The sequence below is a fragment of the Ictalurus punctatus genome, chromosome 1 (assembly GCF_001660625.3).
Source record: "Ictalurus punctatus breed USDA103 chromosome 1, Coco_2.0, whole genome shotgun sequence".
Classification (NCBI taxonomy): Eukaryota; Metazoa; Chordata; class Actinopteri; order Siluriformes; family Ictaluridae; genus Ictalurus; species Ictalurus punctatus.
The window spans coordinates 23,837,220-23,859,160 of NC_030416.2; the positions used below are offsets into that span (position 1 = coordinate 23,837,220).

A 21,941-nucleotide genomic window follows, 5' to 3' on the forward strand; every position below is an offset into this window, starting at 1 on the left:
ATTATTTATGTAAAACCAACTCATTGACATATATGAATGATATGTGATCAATACATTGAATTATACAGTATATATTATATTGAATTCATTTATGCCTGTTGGAATACAGTTCTTGGGTACAGTAAGTTGCTTTGTATTTTTATTTAGCTGAGCTGGAGAGCTGAAAATAATCCCAACCACATTAGCATAGTGACCAATCATGCTCCTTAATGCGAATTCAAAATGAAGCAATTTAGCCATCCTTATGATTGATCATATACACTCACTGCCCACTTTAATAAGAACACCTGCACCTCTCTTCATACATGCAATGATCCAAACAGCCAATGATATGGCAGTAGCACAATGCATATAATATTGTACACAATGCATAAAAACAATGTTCACATCAAACAGTGTTTAGAGTGGGGAAAATTTATCTCAGTGACTTTGATCATGGCATGGCTGTTGGTGTCAGACATGCTGATTTGATTGTGATTATAAACTGCTGATCTCTGATATTTTCATTCACAACAGTCTCTAGCATTTATACTGAATGGTGCGAAAAAGAAAAACATTTAGTGAGCAGCAGTTCTGTGGGTGGAAACACCATGTTGATGAGAGAGAGGTCAGAAGAGATTGGCCAGACTGGTTTGAGCTGACAGGAAGGATACAGTACCTCAAATAACCAGTCTTCACAACTGGGGTGAGCAGAAAAGCAACTCAGAATGTTCTGTGGGAAGATGTGCAGAGAAACTGGCAGAGAAACTGGACGGTTAAAGATTAGATAAACATTGCCTTGTCTGTATCTACATGACATTACGTATTGTGCTGATGCCACATGATTGGCTGATTGGATAACTGCATGAATGAGCAGATTCCTATTAAAGTGGCTGGTGAGTATATGTTTGTAATTGGCTTTTTTCAAATAAGTTGCCAAACTAAAATTCATGAAATATGTAAAAATAATAATAATAATAAATAAATAAATAAATACTAAAATAAAAAACTTAAAAAAAAAAATGATACCAAAATCAAATTAGTCAATGTAATATACACTATAAATTAATATAGCCTCAGTTAAGCATATAAGTGTACATTCACCATGGCCTGAAGTCCTTGTCTTATAAAATGAAACATTAACAGTGAAGTATTGCTGCAACAACATCAAAACAATGCGATGACACCTGCTTTCTGCTGAACAGCCACTACTGGTTGCTGACGCATCAGTTGCAGGCCGGCCAAGATTTAAGAGTTCCATAGGGAACATGGATAATGCACAACACGCAGTGAAAACTGCATTAACGTGAATCTTAAGAAAGAGCTAAAAAGGAACACTTAACCCCTTCAACATGCAATCCATAACAAAACCAATATGTCAAAAGTCTGTGGAGACATTTCTAACCCTCAGGTCCTGTTCAGTAGTCTGCTATTGAACCAGCTGATCTCTTTTGAGTCTATAAAAAAAAAGACAATATATTTTTGCCTCTGTTATATAAAATTATTTCAAAGACATGGGGATCCACCTAATGACAGATGTGTATAAAAAGGGCATGAGTTCATATAAGAGATGGAGGAAATGTGAAAGGACAAAAACTTTTATGTCAAACTCTCATGAACTTAAATTTTAATTATATTTTGACATCAACAGCTAACTAAAAATGTAACCATTGACATTAAAAAAAATTACATGTAAAAAAAAAAAAAAGAAAAAAAGAAACTTTTTGGGTTATATATCTAGCCTGGCATTGCAGATTACAGACCCTACCTCTTTGACGTGGTGCAGACGGGCAGGATTGTGGCTGCAGGCCCGGTGCCCACTCGTGGGTGATTTGTGGTGAGTGATGGTGATGATGGAGCTTGGGGTCCCGTGCCCATGCGGGAGATTTTGCCTCTGGGTGGCAGTGGAGGAGCAAGATGGAGCGGGATGAGGGAGTAGGGAGCAGCTGCGGGTCCGGCTGCCCGTGGAGGAGGAGGAGGCCGAGGATAAAGAGCAGCCCTGAAAAAGATAGCAGCAGCAGCAGGAGTGAGCCGAACCACGTCTCCTGTCAGAGATGCGCAAATGGCCCAAACAGCCACCCTGCTGCCCTGTGACACACGAGGGCATCTTCTGCCCACGACTGCAGCCTCACCCGCAAAGAGGGAGGAAGGGAACGAGGGAGGGAGGGAGGGAGGGAGGGAAGGAGGAAGAGTGCAAAGGGGTGGAGGGAGTAGTATGGAGAGGGAGGGAACAGATGAACTTGGAATATGAGAAGAGAGAGAGAACAGAGAGAATGTGCTGGAATGTATTACACTCCCCAGGGAGCATTGAGGAAAGAAAAGATGGCACTGTTCCATCTCTGAAACCTCTTCAGCATGCAATGGGAACAGAATTCTGATCTGTCTGCAGACAGCCGACAAACATGCAATGTAAACAATGACGTTGTTTTCTACCTTATTTATCTCATCCCCCAATTCCACATCATAAATACAAACACACCAAATCAATATATTAGTCTGCTTAGATGACAGTAACTCTTCTAGGCTTATTCTGAACAAACAACCTGCAGAGATTTACCTCTGCGTTCTTGCAGAAAGAATCAGGAGGCTGCTCTATAAAGACCTCCCTCTAAAATTTCATCTATAGCTAAACCGGTTAGGATGCTTAAAGGATTGCACTATAAACTACAAAATGAGCATGAATAAAGATTCACTAAAAAGCCCAGGAAGTTTCTTAGAGGCTGCATGGCTGCTCTAATAAGACCTGACAGAGCAAAACCGCCTCAGTCTAATAGGCAGTGCATTACAGGATCAGGCTTATATTTCAGCAGTGAATAGGACACACTCTCACACACACACAGGGCCTTGAATACCACCCCACAGAGCTTCTATAATCTAACACCTCATACACCTCAGCAGGGCTATGTACACACCTTTCAGTGTATGTAGGAAATAATGTGCTTGCAAAGACATGTGGGTATATGTCAGTCTGCATGAAAAGGTTTTGTGCTGGATTCCTTTGTAATCTCATGAGCTGATTGACAAATTAGATTCTGTATTTACTATGATCCTGTCTGTATTAGGACACTAAAAAAGCTTTAGATTTATACGCAGGATGATATACATGGCCAATAAATGTAAACAATGACAGTAAAGCCACATTCAGAAACCGTGTCTTTTGAGGCCTTGCTGATTTAAAATGTGTAACTAAATAATCAGGCAAAATGAGAGAGACTGATTAATGTTTAACTCTAGAGGTTAAAAAATAAAATCAGTGTTTGTTGAGCCAAATGTGTTTAGCACTCCTGACAGATTATGCACCACTGTCTTATCTTTTTTTTTCTCCCTTAAAGCATCAGCTTAATATTGAGTTCATTATCTTAAAGCATATTATTCAGTAACTACTATGAACTATTCAGTAACTACAGTGAAACTAATAAGAAAGGTAAGTAGTAAAGAGAGTGCAGAATGTTTCATTCTTTTGAACCATATAATCCCCACAGTTTTCAAGATGCAGCAAAAATGTGTAGAAAATAGAAGAAAAGAAATGTGGAGCAAGAAATGTGGAGCGTACTGACCACATATATGGGTCGGGTTCAGATTCTGAAATCAAGTCAAGTCCAATTTATTTACAGTATGTAGTGCACTTTGAAGCAATAATATTTGCAATAATAACTACTACTAATTAAGGGAGATTCCTGTGGCAAATAAACCGATTCTGATTCTGGATAATAATAGAAAAGCATAAAATAGAAGAGATTAATAAAATAAGAGAATAAATTATTAAAGCTTAAAATGAGGGAAAACAAGACTCCTTCATCTCTTTATACAACCTGCAGCCCATTTTGTGGCTATTACAACATTGCAGACTCCAAAACCACTCTGAGCAGCACAGAATTTAATGCCAACATCTTCTGAAGAAATGACACATATGATCCCACATTCAGCAGAGACAAATTGTGAAACTAACCTTTAAATCACAAGACTGCTGGGGCAGTTTGCCAAAGTGCAACAGAGGCCAGAGGAAAGGGAAACAGAGGGGTCAGAGATAGACAGAGTGACTGTGAGATAGTGAAAGAGACAAAGAGTATATGTATGTGTACTGCAATTAACTATGTTACCTTGGCACTGCCCTCTGAATGGCGACGGGCACAGAGCTGAAGCTGGGTCATCCACTGCTGCCGCTCATATGCATCACAAGCTGTACACATACAAAGCGCACACATCAGTGTTACTATTATATATATATATATATATATTTATATATATATATATATATATATATATATATATATATATATATATAGAGAGAGAGAGAGAGAGAGAGAGAGAGAGAGAGAGAGAGAGAGAGAGACAGAGAAAGAGAGAGAGATGTGTGTGTGTGTGTGTGTGTGTGTGTGTGTGCATATTTGATCAAGTACCAGCAATCTAATATTGCACAGAAAGTCATTATTTATCACCATCATACAGTGCAAGTACACCGTAAATCTAATCTGAACAACACAAACATGATTATGTTCCATACTTGTGTTATGTATTGACTCATACACACAACGGACAAACTGTTATACACAAAGGACAACAGGGTATATCATTAGAAAGCAGTAACAGAAAAGCTTTTCCAGCTTCATGATGACAGTGAGATTTTACCTCTCTGTAAACTCTTATATGGAACACTAAAACTCAATTTGAAGGTTAGCTGTAGCCTGAGGTCTGAGCACAAACGTGTGAAATGAGAAAGTGGCACCTGAAGATTGTGACAGCAAAACTCTACCAAGTGGGAATAGAGTGGCGTCCGCCCCCTGCTGTGAGGACGTCATATCACGCTATCGCACTACAGATAACGGCTATTTTTCATGCTCTTGTTTAGAAATTTCTTTAAAAATCATTTTGTTCTACAAGCATGCTGTTTTCTCCTCTTTCCATGCAGCCTGTGTGAATGAGTTCAGTTATGACTGTGACTTTGACGCAACAGATTCAGGAAAAGGAGGAAGAGTAACTAATTAATTCCTTTAGTTGCTAGAAACCAGAAAGTGAAAATGAGAGAAATATAAAGAAAAATAGGCTCCAATGGAAAGACAGGGATCTGCCATGGGTAAAAGTCGACATAAAAGGATATGCTGCTTAGAAGATGGGAGACAGATAAGTCTCAAAGGAAATGAGCAGAGAAGAAAGAGAATGAGTGACAGCAGGAAAGAAGCACAGGAAAATGAATATGACAAGAGCCAAGAGGAAAGAGTGTGATGAAGAGAGAGAGAGAGCAGAAATGAAGCTTCAAAAGCAGGTGGAGTGTATTCCTTTACCTCTCAGCTTAAAGAGCTCTCCGTTAACAGCATAGACCGTGAACATGAATGGAAACTCATCACTGGGGGCCACAGAAGAGCCAATCAAAGGCAAGGAGCCCCTTGGTTTCTGGGTCTTACTTTGTTCGTTTAGAAAGTACTGCAGTTGACCAAGCTCAGGATCCAGAACAAAATACCTGCAGAGGGATAAAGAGATTTATTTATTTGTAAGTTTGTAATTAGTCAAACCCGAGCACAAGAGAGTTGTAGGATGAATAGAAACCAAACAAAAATCAGCTATGAGTACCACCGAGTTCAACAAGTAACATCAAATCAACATGGCTGTGCAAGGCATCAACAGTAAACAAAGTATCACCTCTTACCTTTAAATGAGTTATGATGTATATACAAGTATCTGCTTTAGATCAATCAACATACAGATATAAAAGCTTGTTAAATTTAAAACACTGACTATACAAAACATAAGAAAATATAAATCACTAACTTGTTGTTAAAAAAACAAACATGGAGGTGTCCATGTTTTTCCCCCATTTTGTACCTTGAATGCACACAGCTCCAAAATGACATCATTTCTAATTTCTGGGCCAGAAATACATAAAAAGAAGTGTGAAACCTAAAATCCACTGAGTTCCACTGCATGGCAATATTATGTTTCACAAGTTTTACTAAGGTGTCTTTAAAATGATGTAATTTTTATAGGTCTATAAACATGGTTGAAATCACAAACTGCACCTTTAAATCTTTGAGAGTGCATTAAGGAAGTGTCACAACAGTTTCTAGTAGTTACCCAGTAATATTCTTTTAGATAAATCACTGAATAATAAGCTGTGACTATAAGTAGACAACAGCTACAGTTAAAGTGTTTGATCATAAATAAACAGCACTGTAAAAGAGAACATACTCCATCTCTATATTTTAAATAAACTGAGGAGGAACATGCACTGTTATGACATTTCATAATGTGTCCTGTCATGCCATATACACTCACATCAGAGATGTGTTGGGGTTATAGGGCACAGACAAGTCTGCTTCATGGCAAACATTAGATTTATGAGTGGATGGCTGTGCTCGTTTGAATTAATTGCAACACTAACCACACAAATCCCTTGGGCGAGTTCCAATGATTCTTTCCATTTGGCTCTTTATCGTTTTGCATTAGAACTCATTTTGCCTCATAGTGGTCAAAGTGTTACACATCCACATCTTTAAGTAAACTCCAGCTGGTGTGCAGCTAAACATGTGGTGTACCTAAGGATCAGCATATAACTCTCTCATCTTTGGGTTTCATTATATAGCTGACTGCTTTCCCCATCGATTGCAAGGCGAGGCAGCAGTGAGAAGAGAACATTAAGAGGATGGGGGATTTCCTCTCAACAGATGAGTCACAGTCTCTCCCAGATGAAAGGAGCATAATTAGGACTACGCTGTATTTGCTCATGCAGTACCCACAGCCATGAAATTCCCACCTTCACACAACACAACAAACCGCCCCACCATGAACAAGGGACTTGAAGCTTACACTGCTTACACAATTTGCTTTAAGATACACGCCTACTACAATCAATGAGCTGTTACGATAACTAATAAACAGGCCTGTTTGACCACATAAAAAAATGTGATCTTAAAAGACATTTTAGGCCATTAAGGTGTTGATTCATACATGAGAATTATAGTATAAGTGTGCTAAGATATGCACGCTTTGTGTAATAAATTCCTTGCAGGAAGTCTCTGCAGTACAGAGGCACAACCGTTTGCAGTCACGAATGCCTATTGATAGATGTGTGAATTCAGTGGGCATGCAGTCTGTCGAGGCAGGCATGAATATGTGCGAACATATTGTGTTGTGCGGGGAGGCTTGAACACTAAAGTACCAATTAACTTAATAATAACAATATAAAAATAATTAGTGTCCTTTTAGTGTTATGGCACAGGTCAACTGGCCTCATTTAGTTTTCTATATCATTAAAGTCTTTGCAATGATTGCATTACTTAGAGAAGACAACAGGTCGATATATCAGTTGTGTTGGCTGAGGATGAGGAATAGGGGTGCATGATACAGTACGTACATAATATCATATAGTGATTATCTTAACACGGTAATACGGATTATTGTAACTTTCTGTTGCAAAAACCGCTCCCGTCATAGGAAGACACAAAGGTTAAGGTAGGGTTAGGGGTGGGGTTAGCGTTCGGATTTCGAATTAAATCAATAGGACCATGCAATGTCAGGGTTGACATTGGTGACCACATAATGTGTCTAAATGACTGAAATGTAATGTTTTGACCTAAATCATTAACATTATATAATTTTCTGGGTGGGTGACATGGCCAACGTTTCTAACATTGCCAACTCACAGCTCCAGTGTCCTCGTTTCACTTCTGACCTCAACTTAGTGTCTGTGTGGAGTTATTCTCTCCGTATCCATATGTGTTTCTTCTGGGTTCTCAGGTTTCCTCCCACAGCCCAAAAACAAGCCAGTGGTTGGATTTAGATGCATCTACATTAAATTGCACCTAGGTGCAAATGTGTGTGCCCATCAAGGCTGTATACTTCCACCAAGTACTTCATGCCAAGTGTTCCCCAGATGAGCGACCCTGCCCAGTATAACGTGGTTACTGAAGATAAATGAATGAATATTAGCACTTCTTGGAACGTGCGAATTTGTCAGAACACCCAACGTCATAGAATTCGTAATAGTTTTAATAGCTACAATGGGAATTGTATTGCTTTTAATGGAATCTGTAATGTTTCCATTAATCTGGTAACCTGTTGTCTTCAGTGTCTTGTTATGTCTAGTGGACACCATTAAGGACCAATAGAACACTTTTGACTTTTGTCACATTTGTTCATGTTTTTAATGGTTAACTGATGGTTTGTAATTGTACTTGTAGTGGAAAACATTTGAATTTCTGTGATGGTTTCTATTGGGGGGGTGGGGGGGGGTCAGCAGGGATATCAGAGCTCTTGTTTAATTATTGTAGTATTGCAACATATCGCGATAACGATAACAAATGATCATGCAATCCTAGTAGACCAGAGTGAAACAGAAACTACTGAAATCAAAGTACATAGCAGTCTGAAAGTTCAGTCAGGATAAAGCTACCTGGTTTAGACCATCCAAAACTGCATACTGTATTGCTAAACAGTGTTATCAGAACACCAGGTAGCTATGGAACTATTTAGTATATAGTGTGCGGGTTTGACTATATGATTATTAGTATGAGATGTTGGCCTCTGAGAGACACCAGTCAGCTACCTGTGTTGCCATCCTTGCAGTAGATTGGTGTATTTGTTGAGGACTCCTTCCAGTCCTCGCCGGAGGTTTTGCTCCGTTTTCCCGCTGCAGCTCTGGCTGATTGGAGCTCCGGGCCGCGCTTGCGCTCCGCTCGCTGCTGCTCTGCGTCCGCGCTCCACCGACACACTGCGCTTATTCGCGCTGCCACAGCGAGCCGCACCGCACTTCTCCATCCCGCACACAGCAACAGCCAGCGAACTGTTAGAGGAAACCGCAGCGCAGGAACATGACCGCGGTGTCGAGTGAAGGCTCTCTGGGTCCGACTCTCGGAAGACCTGTACTGTTCACTCCGGAGCAGCTCACTCGGTGGAGTACGTGCGTGAGTGAGTGTGTGTGTGTGTGTGTGTGTGTGCGTGTGTGTGCGTGTCACTCCCTCCTTCCCTCCCTCTCTCTCTTGTTTCAGCGGGAGTAGTCCACTAAACGAGGGCGTTTGGGTTTCCAACAGCCAGGCGACGCGTGGCACGTTCATCTCTTCTGAATAGTTGTGTAAAGATTGCTTTGGTTCTTATTATTATGATCTTTTAAAAAAAAATGTATTAATTAATTAAACTATTGTACATGAACATAAATATGTTCAAAGCAAAGTCGTGTGCATTCTTATCTCTTATCTTCTTATTCAAAGTGCAATATTCGATTAATATCAAATCAGTATGTTATTCTGACTGATCATGTTTATCCTATATATCCTACTGAAACATTTCAAGCCTGATGAGGAGAGCAGTCATCTAGGATGACACTGCTTCCATCCACAGAGTACAAGAGCTCACTGGATGATTTGATAAATATGATGAAAATGACGTAAAACACATGCTATGGTCTTCACAGTTACTAGATTTAATCTCAACTGAACACCAATGGGAGATTTTGGACTATTGTGTTAAACAGTGCTCCCTATCACCATCATCAAAACACCAACTGATCGAATATCTTTTGCATGAATGGTGTTCATCCCTCTAGTACTGTTCCAGAGATTTGTAGAATCCATGCCAAGACACACTGTTCTGGCAGCTCGTGCTGGACCAACACCCATCCATCTCTTTTCCATACCGTTTTTCCTACAAAGGCTGGAGCCTATCCCAGGGAACTAAGGGCACAAGGCGGGGGAGACCCAGGAAGAGGTGCCAACCCATTACAAGGCACAAGCACACACCCATTCAGCACACTACATATAATTTGGACATACCGATCAGTCTACAGGACATGTCTTCAGAAGGGCTTGGGGGAGTACCAGGAGGAAACCCCCAAAGCATGGGGAGAACATGCAAACTCTGCGCACACAGGCAGGAGGCGGGATTTGTACCTCCAATCCTGGAGGTGCGAGGCAAACGTGCTAACCACTAAGTGTGACTGATTTGTATGTGCATTACCAGCCCTCCTTAGATTTATACACTGCCAAAACTTAAATAAGAAACATTTCTTACATGTTTGTAATGTGTAATACTTTCTCATCTATTTCCTTGTTGTCTCCATTTAGGCCACAGTTTCCCAACCATGGACCTGGACTAAATATGATGTTATGTCTAAATCATGCAGCTGCATTCTACATCCTTACCCAACAACACTGTGGTATCGAACTGTTGTCTTCATTTTTGTGCCCCCTGCCCTGCACATTTCACAGTGTTTTCCCTGCTCTAACACACCAACTCGGGAAAGGCTGTTGATTAGCTGATTAGCTGAATTAAGTGTGTTGGGAACAGGGAAAACATTAACATGTGCAGGACAGGGAGCACAAAGACAAAGACAACAGGTCGATACCACACTGGTGTTGGCTGAGTGTGTGGAATAGAGCTGTATTAAACAGACATAACAGCATATTATGATTATCAAAACAATGTTGCAAATGTGTAATAATTTGGCAAATAGCAATAAAGGCATTTTGAATCGCATCCTTTATACAGTCTTAAGGGGGAAAACCCCTGCTGAAAGAAACATTAGAAACCCCAATTGAATTTGTAATGGTTTTAATGGTTATAATGGGAATAATTTTGGTTTGAATGGAAACTGTAGTGGTCCCTGTGGGTCTCTACTGGTAATTTTTGCCTTCTATTGGTGACATGTTATGTCTAGAGGATACCATTAAGGCCCAATAATGGTAATGGTTTTAATGGTTAGCTGATGGTTTGTAATGGAATTTGTATTGGAAAACATTAGAATTTCTGTGAATGTTTCTATTGTTGTTGTTTTTTCAGCATGGAAATGGTTTTTCCAATTATTCTTTTGCATAGGAATTCTACTGACAGAGAGACACTCTTTTGTATGGTTTATGGGAAACCCTCCTTTGTAGGGTTCTTCATAGAACCGATAGAGACAAACGGAAGAAACGTTTTGCTTTTTTGTTTATTTATTTATTAATTTTTTAAAATCATTGACTTGTAAGACACTTCTAACGCCATTAAATAATATTTATGTACAGAAGGAGACCAATGCAAAAGAACTACAACTCCCGTTGTAGGTGATTGTTCGTCGTCACGTTCAATGACGCAATCAAAAGTCGACGAACAAGTTCACTCCCTCAGGCTCCTCATCGAGCGGTTATAAACGGTTAATTGTCTTCAATAGTTTCCGCCATATTTTCTGATTTCTCTGTGCTAGAAGATATTTGCCATGACTGCACCGCTGAAAGTGTGTATCGTGGGCTCAGGAAACTGGTGAGTACACACTGTTTGGAGTGTGTTTGGCTGGAGGCGCAGATCATACAGTTAACACTAATATCTAACCTTAATGCATAGTTTAAAAGCTAATTAAATGCTCATTTGCATATATAATCAATATTTATTTGGCTCTAAAACAATACTTAAGGTTACTCGTTGTAAAATAACCTCATGAGTTCCTTGCATTTTGTTGTTATTGTTGTTGTTGTTTGCAGAAATGCAGTCACAAATTCACCATTGTGCTTAACATCTGCATTAATAACCCCATCCAAATTAACACAGCAGTAAACGGAGGACAATAAAACTGATCGTAATCTGTTCTTATCCTGCATTCAGGGGCTCTGCTATTGCCAGGATCATTGGCCACAATGCACAAAAACTCCAGCGTTTTGCCACCAGTGTCAAGATGTGGGTCTATGAGGAGAATATAAATGGAAGGAAACTTACTGATATCATCAACACCGATCATGAGAATGTCAAATACCTCCCAGGTTACAAACTTCCAGAAAATGTGGTAAAAACCATATCTGCTATATGATAATTTTTTTTTATTTTTTTTTATTTTTTTAAAAAAAATTAAATTTTATTAACCAGCCATGGTTTTATTCAGTTTGTTCTCCAGTCCCATAATGTGGAATACACTTTTACACTTTTTAAGCTGGGCATTGCTGATCTGTGTATGTTGTAATAGGATAGAGCTTGCTGTGTTGGTATTAAGAAGAAACCCTCTTAATGATTGCAGATTGCAGTGCCTGAGTTGCGGGATGCTGCACAAGGAGCAGACTTGCTGGTGTTTGTGGTCCCACACCAGTTTATCCGAAAGCTGTGTGATGAGATGGCTGGTTGTGTTTCTAAGACGGCCTGTGGAATTACATTAATTAAGGTAAAGTGCATTATACCAGTAAATATTGTTCTTATTTTGGACAGACACAATGAAATGGAAGAACTCCTCTTCTTCTTTTGGCTGCTCCTCTTAGGGGTCGCCATAGTGGATCATCCATCTCCATTAAGGAAATCTGGTTTTATGCCAGATACCCTTCCTGGCACAAGCCTCCACTTTAAGGACCGGCTCTGAGAGCACACTAGCTTGTGCAAACACCATGGCTGGGTGTCAGATATCACAGTGTCAGATATCACAGTAAATTTTCTACATATATCTTCATGTACAATGTCACACTTTAGTCAGTGGTATTTGTCCCAGTACTCTTCACATTTTTCTAAATTAAGCCTTAAAATAAAAGTGAGTTTTTCCATACAGTATATTTCATTTATATTCACATTTATTCATTTAGCAGATGCTTTTATCCAAAGTGACATACAAATGAGGAAATACAAGCAAAGCGATGTATCAAGCGGAGAACAGTACAAGCAGTGCTACTATACAATATTTTTAATTGAGTTCTAGAGAAGCAAAGTGCGCAGAGTAGAGGTGTAAGAGCCAGTCTAAGTTTTATTTATTTATTTTTTTATAAATATAAATAATGTGGGGTTGGCATTTTAGGTTTTACTTAGGTGTTCACGGAAGAGGTGGGTCTTTAGCTGTTTTTTGAAGATAGTGGCAGATTCTGCGGTCCGGATTGAGGTTGGAAGTTCATTCCACCACTGAGGGACAGTTAGTGTGAAGGTTCTCGAAAGGGACCTTGAGCCACGCCAAGTAGACACTACTAAGCGTCGGTCGTTAACCCGATCGCAGATTGCGATCCTTAGCCATTGGTCCCCTATTGAAGGATCAATCTGTAACCATTTACAAGTTATAGCTTTTCTACCATTTGCCGGAAGTATCTTTTAATAAGGATAAATACTTATTAAAGTACTTATTAAAGAATTTAGTGGGGTGGGAGGAGCTCAGAGGAGTACACCTCAGAGGAGTGCACCATATGTGAGCATGACTCATAAGTCAAACACGGACTGCTGGCTTCCTGGCCAGCTGCTTATTCTCTGTTTATTTTTTGGTTCTAGCTTCTCTCTCTCTTTTATTACTGTTATATTTTATCTCTCTTCTTACTTGGCTCTCATTGGAATTAGTCACCTGCTCTGGTTCCTTTACGACACAATCACATTTTTGTGTTGTTTTTAACTGTGACATAATTAGTATTTATAAGATATCTGCCTTCATGGAATTTGGATAGCTTTATTCATTTTAAATGGCTTTAATCATTTAAAAAAATCATAACACATTCCTCATCTGCATTTTTAACTCCCATTCTTTATTATTTTCCTCCTTATTTCATGAGTCATTGGGCAAAAAGCTGTTCAAGATGTTTATTTTGAACAGCTGCAGTTCATGGCTTAATGCTTCAAATGAAACAGATGTTGAGACTTGCATAAAACACATCTGGATAAACTTTATCTATCCATTGTCCTTCTTTAGGGTATTGATGAGGGACCGGAGGGGCTGAAACTCATCTCTGATATCATACGGGAGAAGATGGGTATTGATGTTAGTGTCCTAATGGGAGCCAACATTGCTAATGAGGTGGCAGCTGAGAAGTTCTGTGAAACCACTATCGGTAAGAGGAAAAAACGTTATTACTTGGCGATGGGGCTGTGCCATATCTTATCGTCCATGATATACCTGTACAATTCCTCCCCACGATAAGAATGCGGCCACAACATGGGGATCTCACACGTAGAACGAGAACAAGCATGACTGAACGCTGTGTTCCAACCCTAGACGAGGAAGAATAATTAATCCCCAAAAAAGGATCTTCCTCCATAGAATGGAAGTGGTTCAGATACAGAACCCTTCTGAATTAAATGAGTTTGCTTTGTATTACTTGTTGAAGCCTTCTCTTCGCACAACTTCTGGCTTTCTTCCTATACTTGTCAGTGGTTTTGCTTGAGGTGGTGGAACATATTTGATGCCTTTCCACACTTTGTTGATATGGGGTTTTAATACACTTTACAAATCACAGATGCTTGATTCACATTTGATCTTGGTATTGTCAGTGTGTTTCCCAGTTGCACTCCCTATGATTAAAAAAAAAAGTATGACTCTGTGTTAGGAATGTGTGTTTGTCATTTAACCCTTTCACTCAAATCCTTTAAACGTCATCTAGCTAGCATTGTGTATATATCATTTTCAGTGCAGAATTTTATGCATGGTCATAGTCATTCATATTTAGTTAAAAACCTAACCTTAGTTTTGTAAACCACTGGTTACTTAAGTTAGCCTGAACTTGCCTGAGTGCCATCAGTGAGAGGGTGTTTTTTTTTATCTTGAGTCCACCCTTGAGCAGTGTCACATTAAGTAGAGGTTGACCGGTGGATTTTACAGATACCGCTAACTAAGTTGAACTAAGTTTTTACAGATACCGCTAACTAGTCAGTGCTTGCTGATAACCAATTAATCAACTGATGGCACATAACACTGAAAATAATATATTCCTTAACTTTATTATTTAAAAAAAACAATACCGCCTCTACCATGAATGTGTACTGTACCTTTCTTTTAATAAAATAAATATATAAAAATATATGTATTAACTATTAATAAATATTAAAGTAAATAAGATATACATCCAACCTGAAACAAAAAGTAACACTTCAAATAAAAATAGACATCCAAAATTACGGTAATAAAAAAAAAAAAACACTTCAAATGACACAACAAAATTTATCAGTGATAGTTTTTATTTTGCCTCTAGAGGCCGCTCTAGTACTGTAATGACAGCAGACTCTTCTCAGCCGCTCCACAATGGAGGCAACCAGGGAAAACCGTGTGGATTTTTGCTGGAACTATCGGTTATCGTGCCAATTAATCGGCAAAACCAATCAGTTGGTCGACCTCTAATATTAAGTGTCACATTCAGTACCATGACAAATTTCTTAACCACATGCTTCAACAGGTCCCCACGCCAGGGGTTCTCAAACTGTCCCAGGGCAAGGCCCCCCAAATGGCATTAACATTTGACCGAGGGCCCCCCTTTTGCAAGATGTCTTCTGAATATATCCCCCTTTTTTATGTTGATGTTTTTTATGTTTAGCACTTAGAAAGTCAGGTATAGCAAATGTGCTATACCTTACATTTTACAATGTAAAATTACATTTTAATATGTATTGTTACAAATAACGTTATAGTAGTGTGTGTGTGTGTGTGTGTGTGTGTGTGTATTTATTTATTTTTCACACCAAATTGTTGAGGCCCCCGGGCAGCCCCCACTTTGAAAACCACGGCATTACGCCACCAGAATTTTCAGCCATTTGCAGAACTGTCATTTGCTTTCATTTGAACCACTGTTTAAAAAGAAACACCTGCTAAAATGAGAGAGTACCACCTTCATTGTGCAGGTTAGAAGGTAATATCTAAGGGGCAGAAGTAACTAAGCAGTGTTGCTGTTTGTTCTTCACATTGCAGGGAGTAAAATCTTGGAGAATGGACAGCTTTTTAAGGAGCTTCTGCAGACACCCAACTTCCGCATCACTGTCGTGGATGATGCAGACACCGTAGAGCTTTGTGGAGCCCTCAAAGTAAATATCACTCATGTTGGCTGCTTTCCCAGGAAATGCATCTCTATGTAGGAATGGCAGATAAGCTGCCAGTGAAGTGTGACTCACCCATGCAGCACACATTTAAATGCCCTGTGTAACACAGAAAGAACTCATTTAAACAGGAGTCTTAATTGGGCTCGCTTATATAAGTGAAAATGTTTTAATGTAAAACTGAAAGGGGTTTACACCAAGTCATTGTGTCCAGTCAAGTTATGGAGCTAAAACAACAGCTTATTTTCTCAAATTTCTGTAGCATTCAGTAATCATATTAGGTTAAGTATTTACATCTGTCACCATAAGCCCATCTTCTTAATAGCTTACACAGTTTCTTCTGCAAGTAAAACCGCAGGTATAAAAAAAAAATCATCTTAAAACATTTTTTATAAACCATTCTTTATACTTTTTGGAAGTTTTATATGGTGTTTATAGTGAGGGAAATAAGTATTGGACGCATCAACATTTTTTTTCAGTAAATTTATTTCTAATGAGGCTATTCACATGAAATTTTCACCAGACATCATTATTAACTCAAGAAATCTGTCCATAAATAAAGTTATGTGTAATAAAGTGGAATGGCACAGGAAAAAAGTATTCATCACACTAAGAAAAAGCAGTGCTCCAAGGCAAGGTAAGGCAAGGAACCAGCTGAAATCCAGAAGTAATTATATCTCCAATCTGTGCAAATTAGTATCAACTGGGTTAGTAAATTGATGGTCTATAAAAAGGCTTTCTGTTACCAAGGTGTTACACAAGAAACAGCTCATGATGGGTAAAAGCAAAGAGCTCTCCCAAGACCTTTGCAACTTTATTGTTGCAAAACATATTGATGGAATCGGATACAGGCATTTTTGAAAATTTCTGAGTCCTCCAGTAAGTACCATTCGGACCATTATCCACAAGTGGAAGCAACATCACTCCGTCATCAACCGGCCACGCACAGGAGCTCCTCGCAGGATTTCTGACCAGGGAGTCAGAACAATAGTCAGAAGAGTAGCCCAAGAGCCAAAGACCACTCGGAAAGAGCTCCAGAAACACTTGGAGGCAGCAGGTACCATCGTCACAGAGAAAACAATAGACAATGCACTACACTGCTCACGCTCACCCTGCAAGACTCCATTACTAAAGAAAAGGCATGTCGAAGCTCGTTTAAAGTTTCTACAATTAATTTGGACAAGTCTATGAAATACTGGGAGAGTGTAGTCTGGTGAGAACTTTTCGGCTGTCATACTACACACCATGTTTGGAGAAGAAATGGCACTGCACATCACCTTAAAACACTATACCAACAGTGAAGTTTGGAGGTGGAAGCATCATGGTGTGGGGCTGTTTTTCATCCCATGGTGCTGGCATTTTCATATAATTGAATGAACAATGAATGGAGCCCTTTACTGGGAAATTCTTGAGAAGAATCTGCTGCCATCCACCAGGATGATGATGATGATGATGATGATGATGAGACATGGGTGGACCTTCCAGCAGGACAATGATCCAAAGCATACAGCAAAGGAAACTCAATTGGTGTCAGAGAAAAAAAAATCAAGGCATTAGAATGGCCCAGTCAATCACCTGACTTGAATCCAATTGAACAAGATTTAAAGACAATATGTTTAGAAGAATGGGCCAAAATCACACCTGAATACTGCGGCCTATTAATTTCTTCATACAGGAAGCGTCTTGAAGCTGTCATTACAAACAAAGGCTTCAAAAGTAGTAAATGAATTTGTTAGTGTGTTCAATATATATATTAGTGTGTTCAATATATATGTATTATTCCTCTTTACACTAACTTCATTTATGGACTTTAATGGTATGAATTCTTTTTGTTTCCGGAATTCCATTAGCCTCCATGCCACGCATGCCAGGAGCCCTGACCAAGTATTGAGTGCATGAATTAACATTTTCCGAAGGTTGACATTTCTGTATTATAAATCCTTTATTTTAATATTTTGAGATACTGGATTTTTGATTTCCATGAGCTGTAAGCAGTGATCATCAAGATTAAAACAAAAAAAGAAATATTTCACTTTATGTGTAATTAATCTGTAAGTTCCATTTTTTTATTAAATTATGGGGGGAAAAAACTAACTTTTCCACGATTATTATACTTTTTGAGATGCACCTGTTTGTGTGTGTGTGTGTGTGTGCGTGTGTGTGTGGTGTTTTCATTTGATATTATAAGCAATTTTTATTCTTTTCTTAATTTTAATTTAAGATGAGTTTAAATTTATATTAATGAGCAAAAACTCACTCCTACCTGAAATTCCTTGCTTTCCTTTGCTGTCTATTTGTATTTTGTGTTTATCCTTCTTACTTTGCATTTTAATGGATTAAATATGCTATATAAATAGTCATTGTTAATAATAATAATAATAATAATAATAATAATAATAATTATAAGCCTCTGCTTTCTAGAACATTGTGGCCGTGGGTGCAGGTTTCTGTGATGGCCTGCAGTGTGGAGACAACACCAAAGCGGCGGTGATCAGGTTGGGGCTGATGGAGATGATTGCCTTTGCCAGACTCTTCAGTAAAGACGGCTCCGTGTCCTCTGCTACCTTTTTGGAAAGCTGTGGAGTAGCCGACCTCATCACCACCTGCTACGGCGGACGCAACCGTCGCGTGGCAGAGGCCTTCGTCACGACAGGCAAGGTCTGAAGCAGTACGATGCCCAGTATCCCAGCATGGGAGAATTTTTAACGTTACTCCTGTGGTGTTGAAATGTTAAACATGGACCACTGATAAACCTTTTGATCACCGTTAGTTTCATGATTTAGATTTTAGGAACTTGCGTTGAACTTAAGGTTAATGAGATCATGACTGTTTTCTTGTCCTAGAGCATTGAGGAACTCGAGAAGGAGATGCTAAACGGCCAAAAGCTTCAAGGGCCACTAACATCTGCTGAAGTTAACCACATCCTAAAGCAGAAGGGCCTAGTGGAAAAGTGAGTGCATTTGTTATAGCAAAAAAAAGTTCTCAAGCTTTTAGCAGTGCACAGTGAATTTGGATGCTTATTTTTATGTAATTAATTGTACCACAGTGCTTTCGAATGCTCGATTCAGATTGGTCAAATGCAGCTCTGCCAGTAGTACTGATCATAGAATTATATTAATATTAATGCACTTCATTTGTTAATTAACTTAACAGTTAATATGTTCTCATTACTTTAACAACAACTATCACAGGGACTTGTATGGCGGATGTTCTGTATAAAAAAAGAAAAGGGAAAAAAAAGTGTGTAATTACTGATATGGTGAATTTCTATGAGGAGACGTTTATGTAGGGTCTCCAGTGTAAATGCTTTGTAACAGTTTTCTGACATCTGAAAGGCTTCAGGACCGAGGGCTTTGTGGTTTCTCAGTTATGTGACAAGCTGCATTATTCTGACTTGGTAACATCAAGAGCAAGAAAAAAAAAGAAAAAAAAGAGGATGGTGAGGGAAAGACTATTTACAGTTAGAGAGTTTAGAATTTCAGCTTTTATTTCCTGGTATTACTATGTAGATATGTGTTAAATGACAGAACATATGTTCCAATATTTTTGCACACCTAAAAATTGAGTGGTCTGATACAAAAGGTTCTATGTTTTATGTTGTTTAACACATCTAGATGTAAATACCAGGAAATACAAGCTAAAATTCTAAACTCTCTTCTCATGTTCCCAAATGGCTTTGGTGTATAGCACAAACAAATGAATTGGTCTTGCCATTCCAAAAGGGTTGGAGGGGACTGTATAACTGATGTTAAATGTAGCTATATATGGTGGGGGGGAGAGATGTTCTGTAATAAACAAATAAAAATTGTAAGAAGAATAAAATACTTCCGTACACGCTGTTATCATGACAAGCCATATGACACCACGCCGTTGTTGATTATTTTACTATAACAGCATGCCCTGCTGTATTTTATCGTTACATTGTAAATAATTTCCAGTGACTTTAATTTTTTTTTTAAAATAAATATGCCTTGTGTCCTAGGTTCCCCTTGTTCACGGCCGTGTATCAGATCTGCTTCGAGGGCAAGCCAGTTCAAGACATGATCTCCTGCCTGCAGTCTCACCCTGAGCACATATGAGAGCCTCTCGGAGAGCTGCAGTCGTGGTGGCCTCGAAAGCAACACCTCCACCAGCACCTCTGCCTTTATTCAGTGATTAGTCCTGCCTTTATCATATCTTCTCAGTTTACGCACATTTACATTTTAAATTTTTTCAAGCAGCCTATAGCTAGTGGCTTAACAACACTTCTGGACTTTGTTAGGTTGGGGTCATTCTCAGGGTCTAACAGGTCACAAAGCTGCAAAATATTCTCACTGATTTCCTTAAGTACATGATGCATCGAGTGATATCTTTTGGAACATGAAGCCATATGTGATATCTACTCATGCTAGTGGGTTTGGTTTTTTTTTTATTCTCGTTGACTGCCCCCTTGTGGAGGGCATTACCTACTGCATAAACATGGAGCAAGGGCCATCTTATATTCCTCTTTTTATCTCACCACTGACTAAACTAACGGGTTTGTAGCATGTTTTTAAACCTCATAAAACATCGAATTAAACCAGCTCAGTGAGGTTTTTATCCAGTAGTTAGTGCTGTTGCTGGTCAGAGTCAGTGAGTGCTGCACATTTTTTCAAGTTCTTCAGAAGGCAGAGTCCATTTGATGAATATGCTGCTGACGTGCTCACTGGTGATGACCTTCGACACAAAAATTCAACTTTGGGGACCAGATACGCTTTTCCTGTTGGGCAAAGAAACGTTAAATACAACCGTATCCCCTATGGAGTCACTTATACCTCTTACTTGTTAATCTGTTTTTAAGCTTTTTAAATATTTTTTTTACAAGTGTATCACTTTTTCCTGTCTACCCAATGGTGAGAATAACCTAGCAGAAAAAAAAACACTCCACTTGGTTTTATTATGGAGGTCATTTGGTGTCCAATAACTTTTTTTTTTGTCCTTGTACCTTTAAACTTTTCTTTTTTCTTTTAGGAAAAAAGGGAATGTAACAGTGCTTTAACATCAAACTGTGAAAGGGTTTTCTCTTAAAACTCCTTGATAATCAGAAATGGAATGAATTGCAGTGTCGTACTTGTTAATGCTTTTTCAATAATCAATTGTGTACTGTTTCTTCTACAAAAAACAACTGTTATGGATTGCCATGGTCATTTGTAACACACCATCTTATTCAAATGGTTAATTTTTGTATGCTAATTTTCCAAATCAATACTAATTAACCAGCACCACTTTAGTGTGATTTCAGTGTGGCATTTGATTTAAATACGTCATGAATCAGATTTAGAATAATGTCTTCCTGTCAAAAGCTCAGTTTGCTGTTTTTGCTAGCTGGAAAGTCTACATGCTATTTGATGTGTCCGGCTATCACATTTAAGTAAGCTTCAAGAATGGACGGCTTCTGTATTTTTGCTCAGTGATGCTGACAGATGTAATATCATGTTAGCTACATCCGTGATGTTCATTTCAGACACTCTGATTTCTTTGTGTAATATTGCAGTCTGGGTGCAGACATGTATAAGCAGGACTCAATCCATGTAGTGTTGGTGCTGATTATCATAATTCTAAAAAAAAAAAAAAAAAACCTGATTTACACTCCAGTCATCACTGAAAAAAAAAAAAAATTTATAATAATAATCTGATCTTCTGTAATGTGTCATTTGTTTGTGAAGGTGAAATGTGAACTGACTGCAGATTGGCAGAGTAAATATTCACATTTTCTCACAGCCCTGTCTAGTTTAATAAAGCCTTTATAAGTTATATACTATACTATATTGTCTCTGGTTTCCAAGTCAATATAATAAAATTAACACATGACCACGTATGAAGATAATAGTAAATATATATTTTTAGAGGTTATATATATATATATATATATATATATATATATATATAATCTCACAATGAAAGTGTTATATACTAGTATCTCAATCCTTGAGAAAAAAAAACATTAAAAACTACACACAGCTCCTTCATAGAAGCTATACATGTATGAACATCTGCTTTTGGCAGAATAATTTGTCTACTACAACACAAAATCTCACTACAGTGATTTCAGCTGAACCCAACCACATGTTATGTGTTCATAATTAGCATTTTGCTTTAAGCAAACCAGTTTTAAACAATGATAAAATACATAGCTGCCTCCTATCATTTCCAAAAGTATGCAAAGTCTGGCAAGGAAAATACAAATGGGACATTAGACAGAAAGTTACAAGAAGACAATATTTTCTACTGAA

General features: G+C 38.5%; 2 protein-coding genes across 3 annotated transcripts in view; one reads left to right on the forward strand and one right to left on the reverse strand.

Moving 5' to 3' along the window:
* Nucleotides 1-8,915, reverse strand: part of osbpl10b (oxysterol binding protein-like 10b) — a 62,950-nt gene extending 54,035 nt beyond the window's left edge. Inside the window, exons 1-4 of one of the 2 annotated variants that reach the window (XM_053683026.1) lie at nucleotides 8,519-8,915; nucleotides 5,262-5,437; nucleotides 4,080-4,159; nucleotides 1,748-1,978 (exon numbers count right to left, since the gene is read on the reverse strand). In XM_053683026.1, coding sequence (XP_053539001.1) covers nucleotides 1,748-1,978; nucleotides 4,080-4,159; nucleotides 5,262-5,437; nucleotides 8,519-8,730 — 699 coding nt within the window. In that variant the 5' untranslated portion in view covers nucleotides 8,731-8,915. The remainder of the gene's footprint in view (nucleotides 1-1,747; nucleotides 1,979-4,079; nucleotides 4,160-5,261; nucleotides 5,438-8,518) is intronic. The other variant, XM_053683029.1, reaches the window with a different exon arrangement.
* A 2,112-nt stretch (nucleotides 8,916-11,027) lies between these two features.
* On the forward strand, nucleotides 11,028-21,474 carry gpd1l (glycerol-3-phosphate dehydrogenase 1 like). Its single transcript, XM_017476808.3, has 8 exons — nucleotides 11,028-11,205; nucleotides 11,545-11,722; nucleotides 11,951-12,091; nucleotides 13,580-13,718; nucleotides 15,566-15,678; nucleotides 18,112-18,348; nucleotides 18,534-18,640; nucleotides 19,673-21,474. The coding sequence occupies exons 1-8, from the start codon at nucleotides 11,162-11,164 to the stop codon at nucleotides 19,767-19,769; spliced, it is 1,056 nt and encodes a 351-aa protein (XP_017332297.1). The 5' UTR covers nucleotides 11,028-11,161; the 3' UTR covers nucleotides 19,770-21,474.
* Nucleotides 21,475-21,941: the final 467 nt, after the last annotated feature.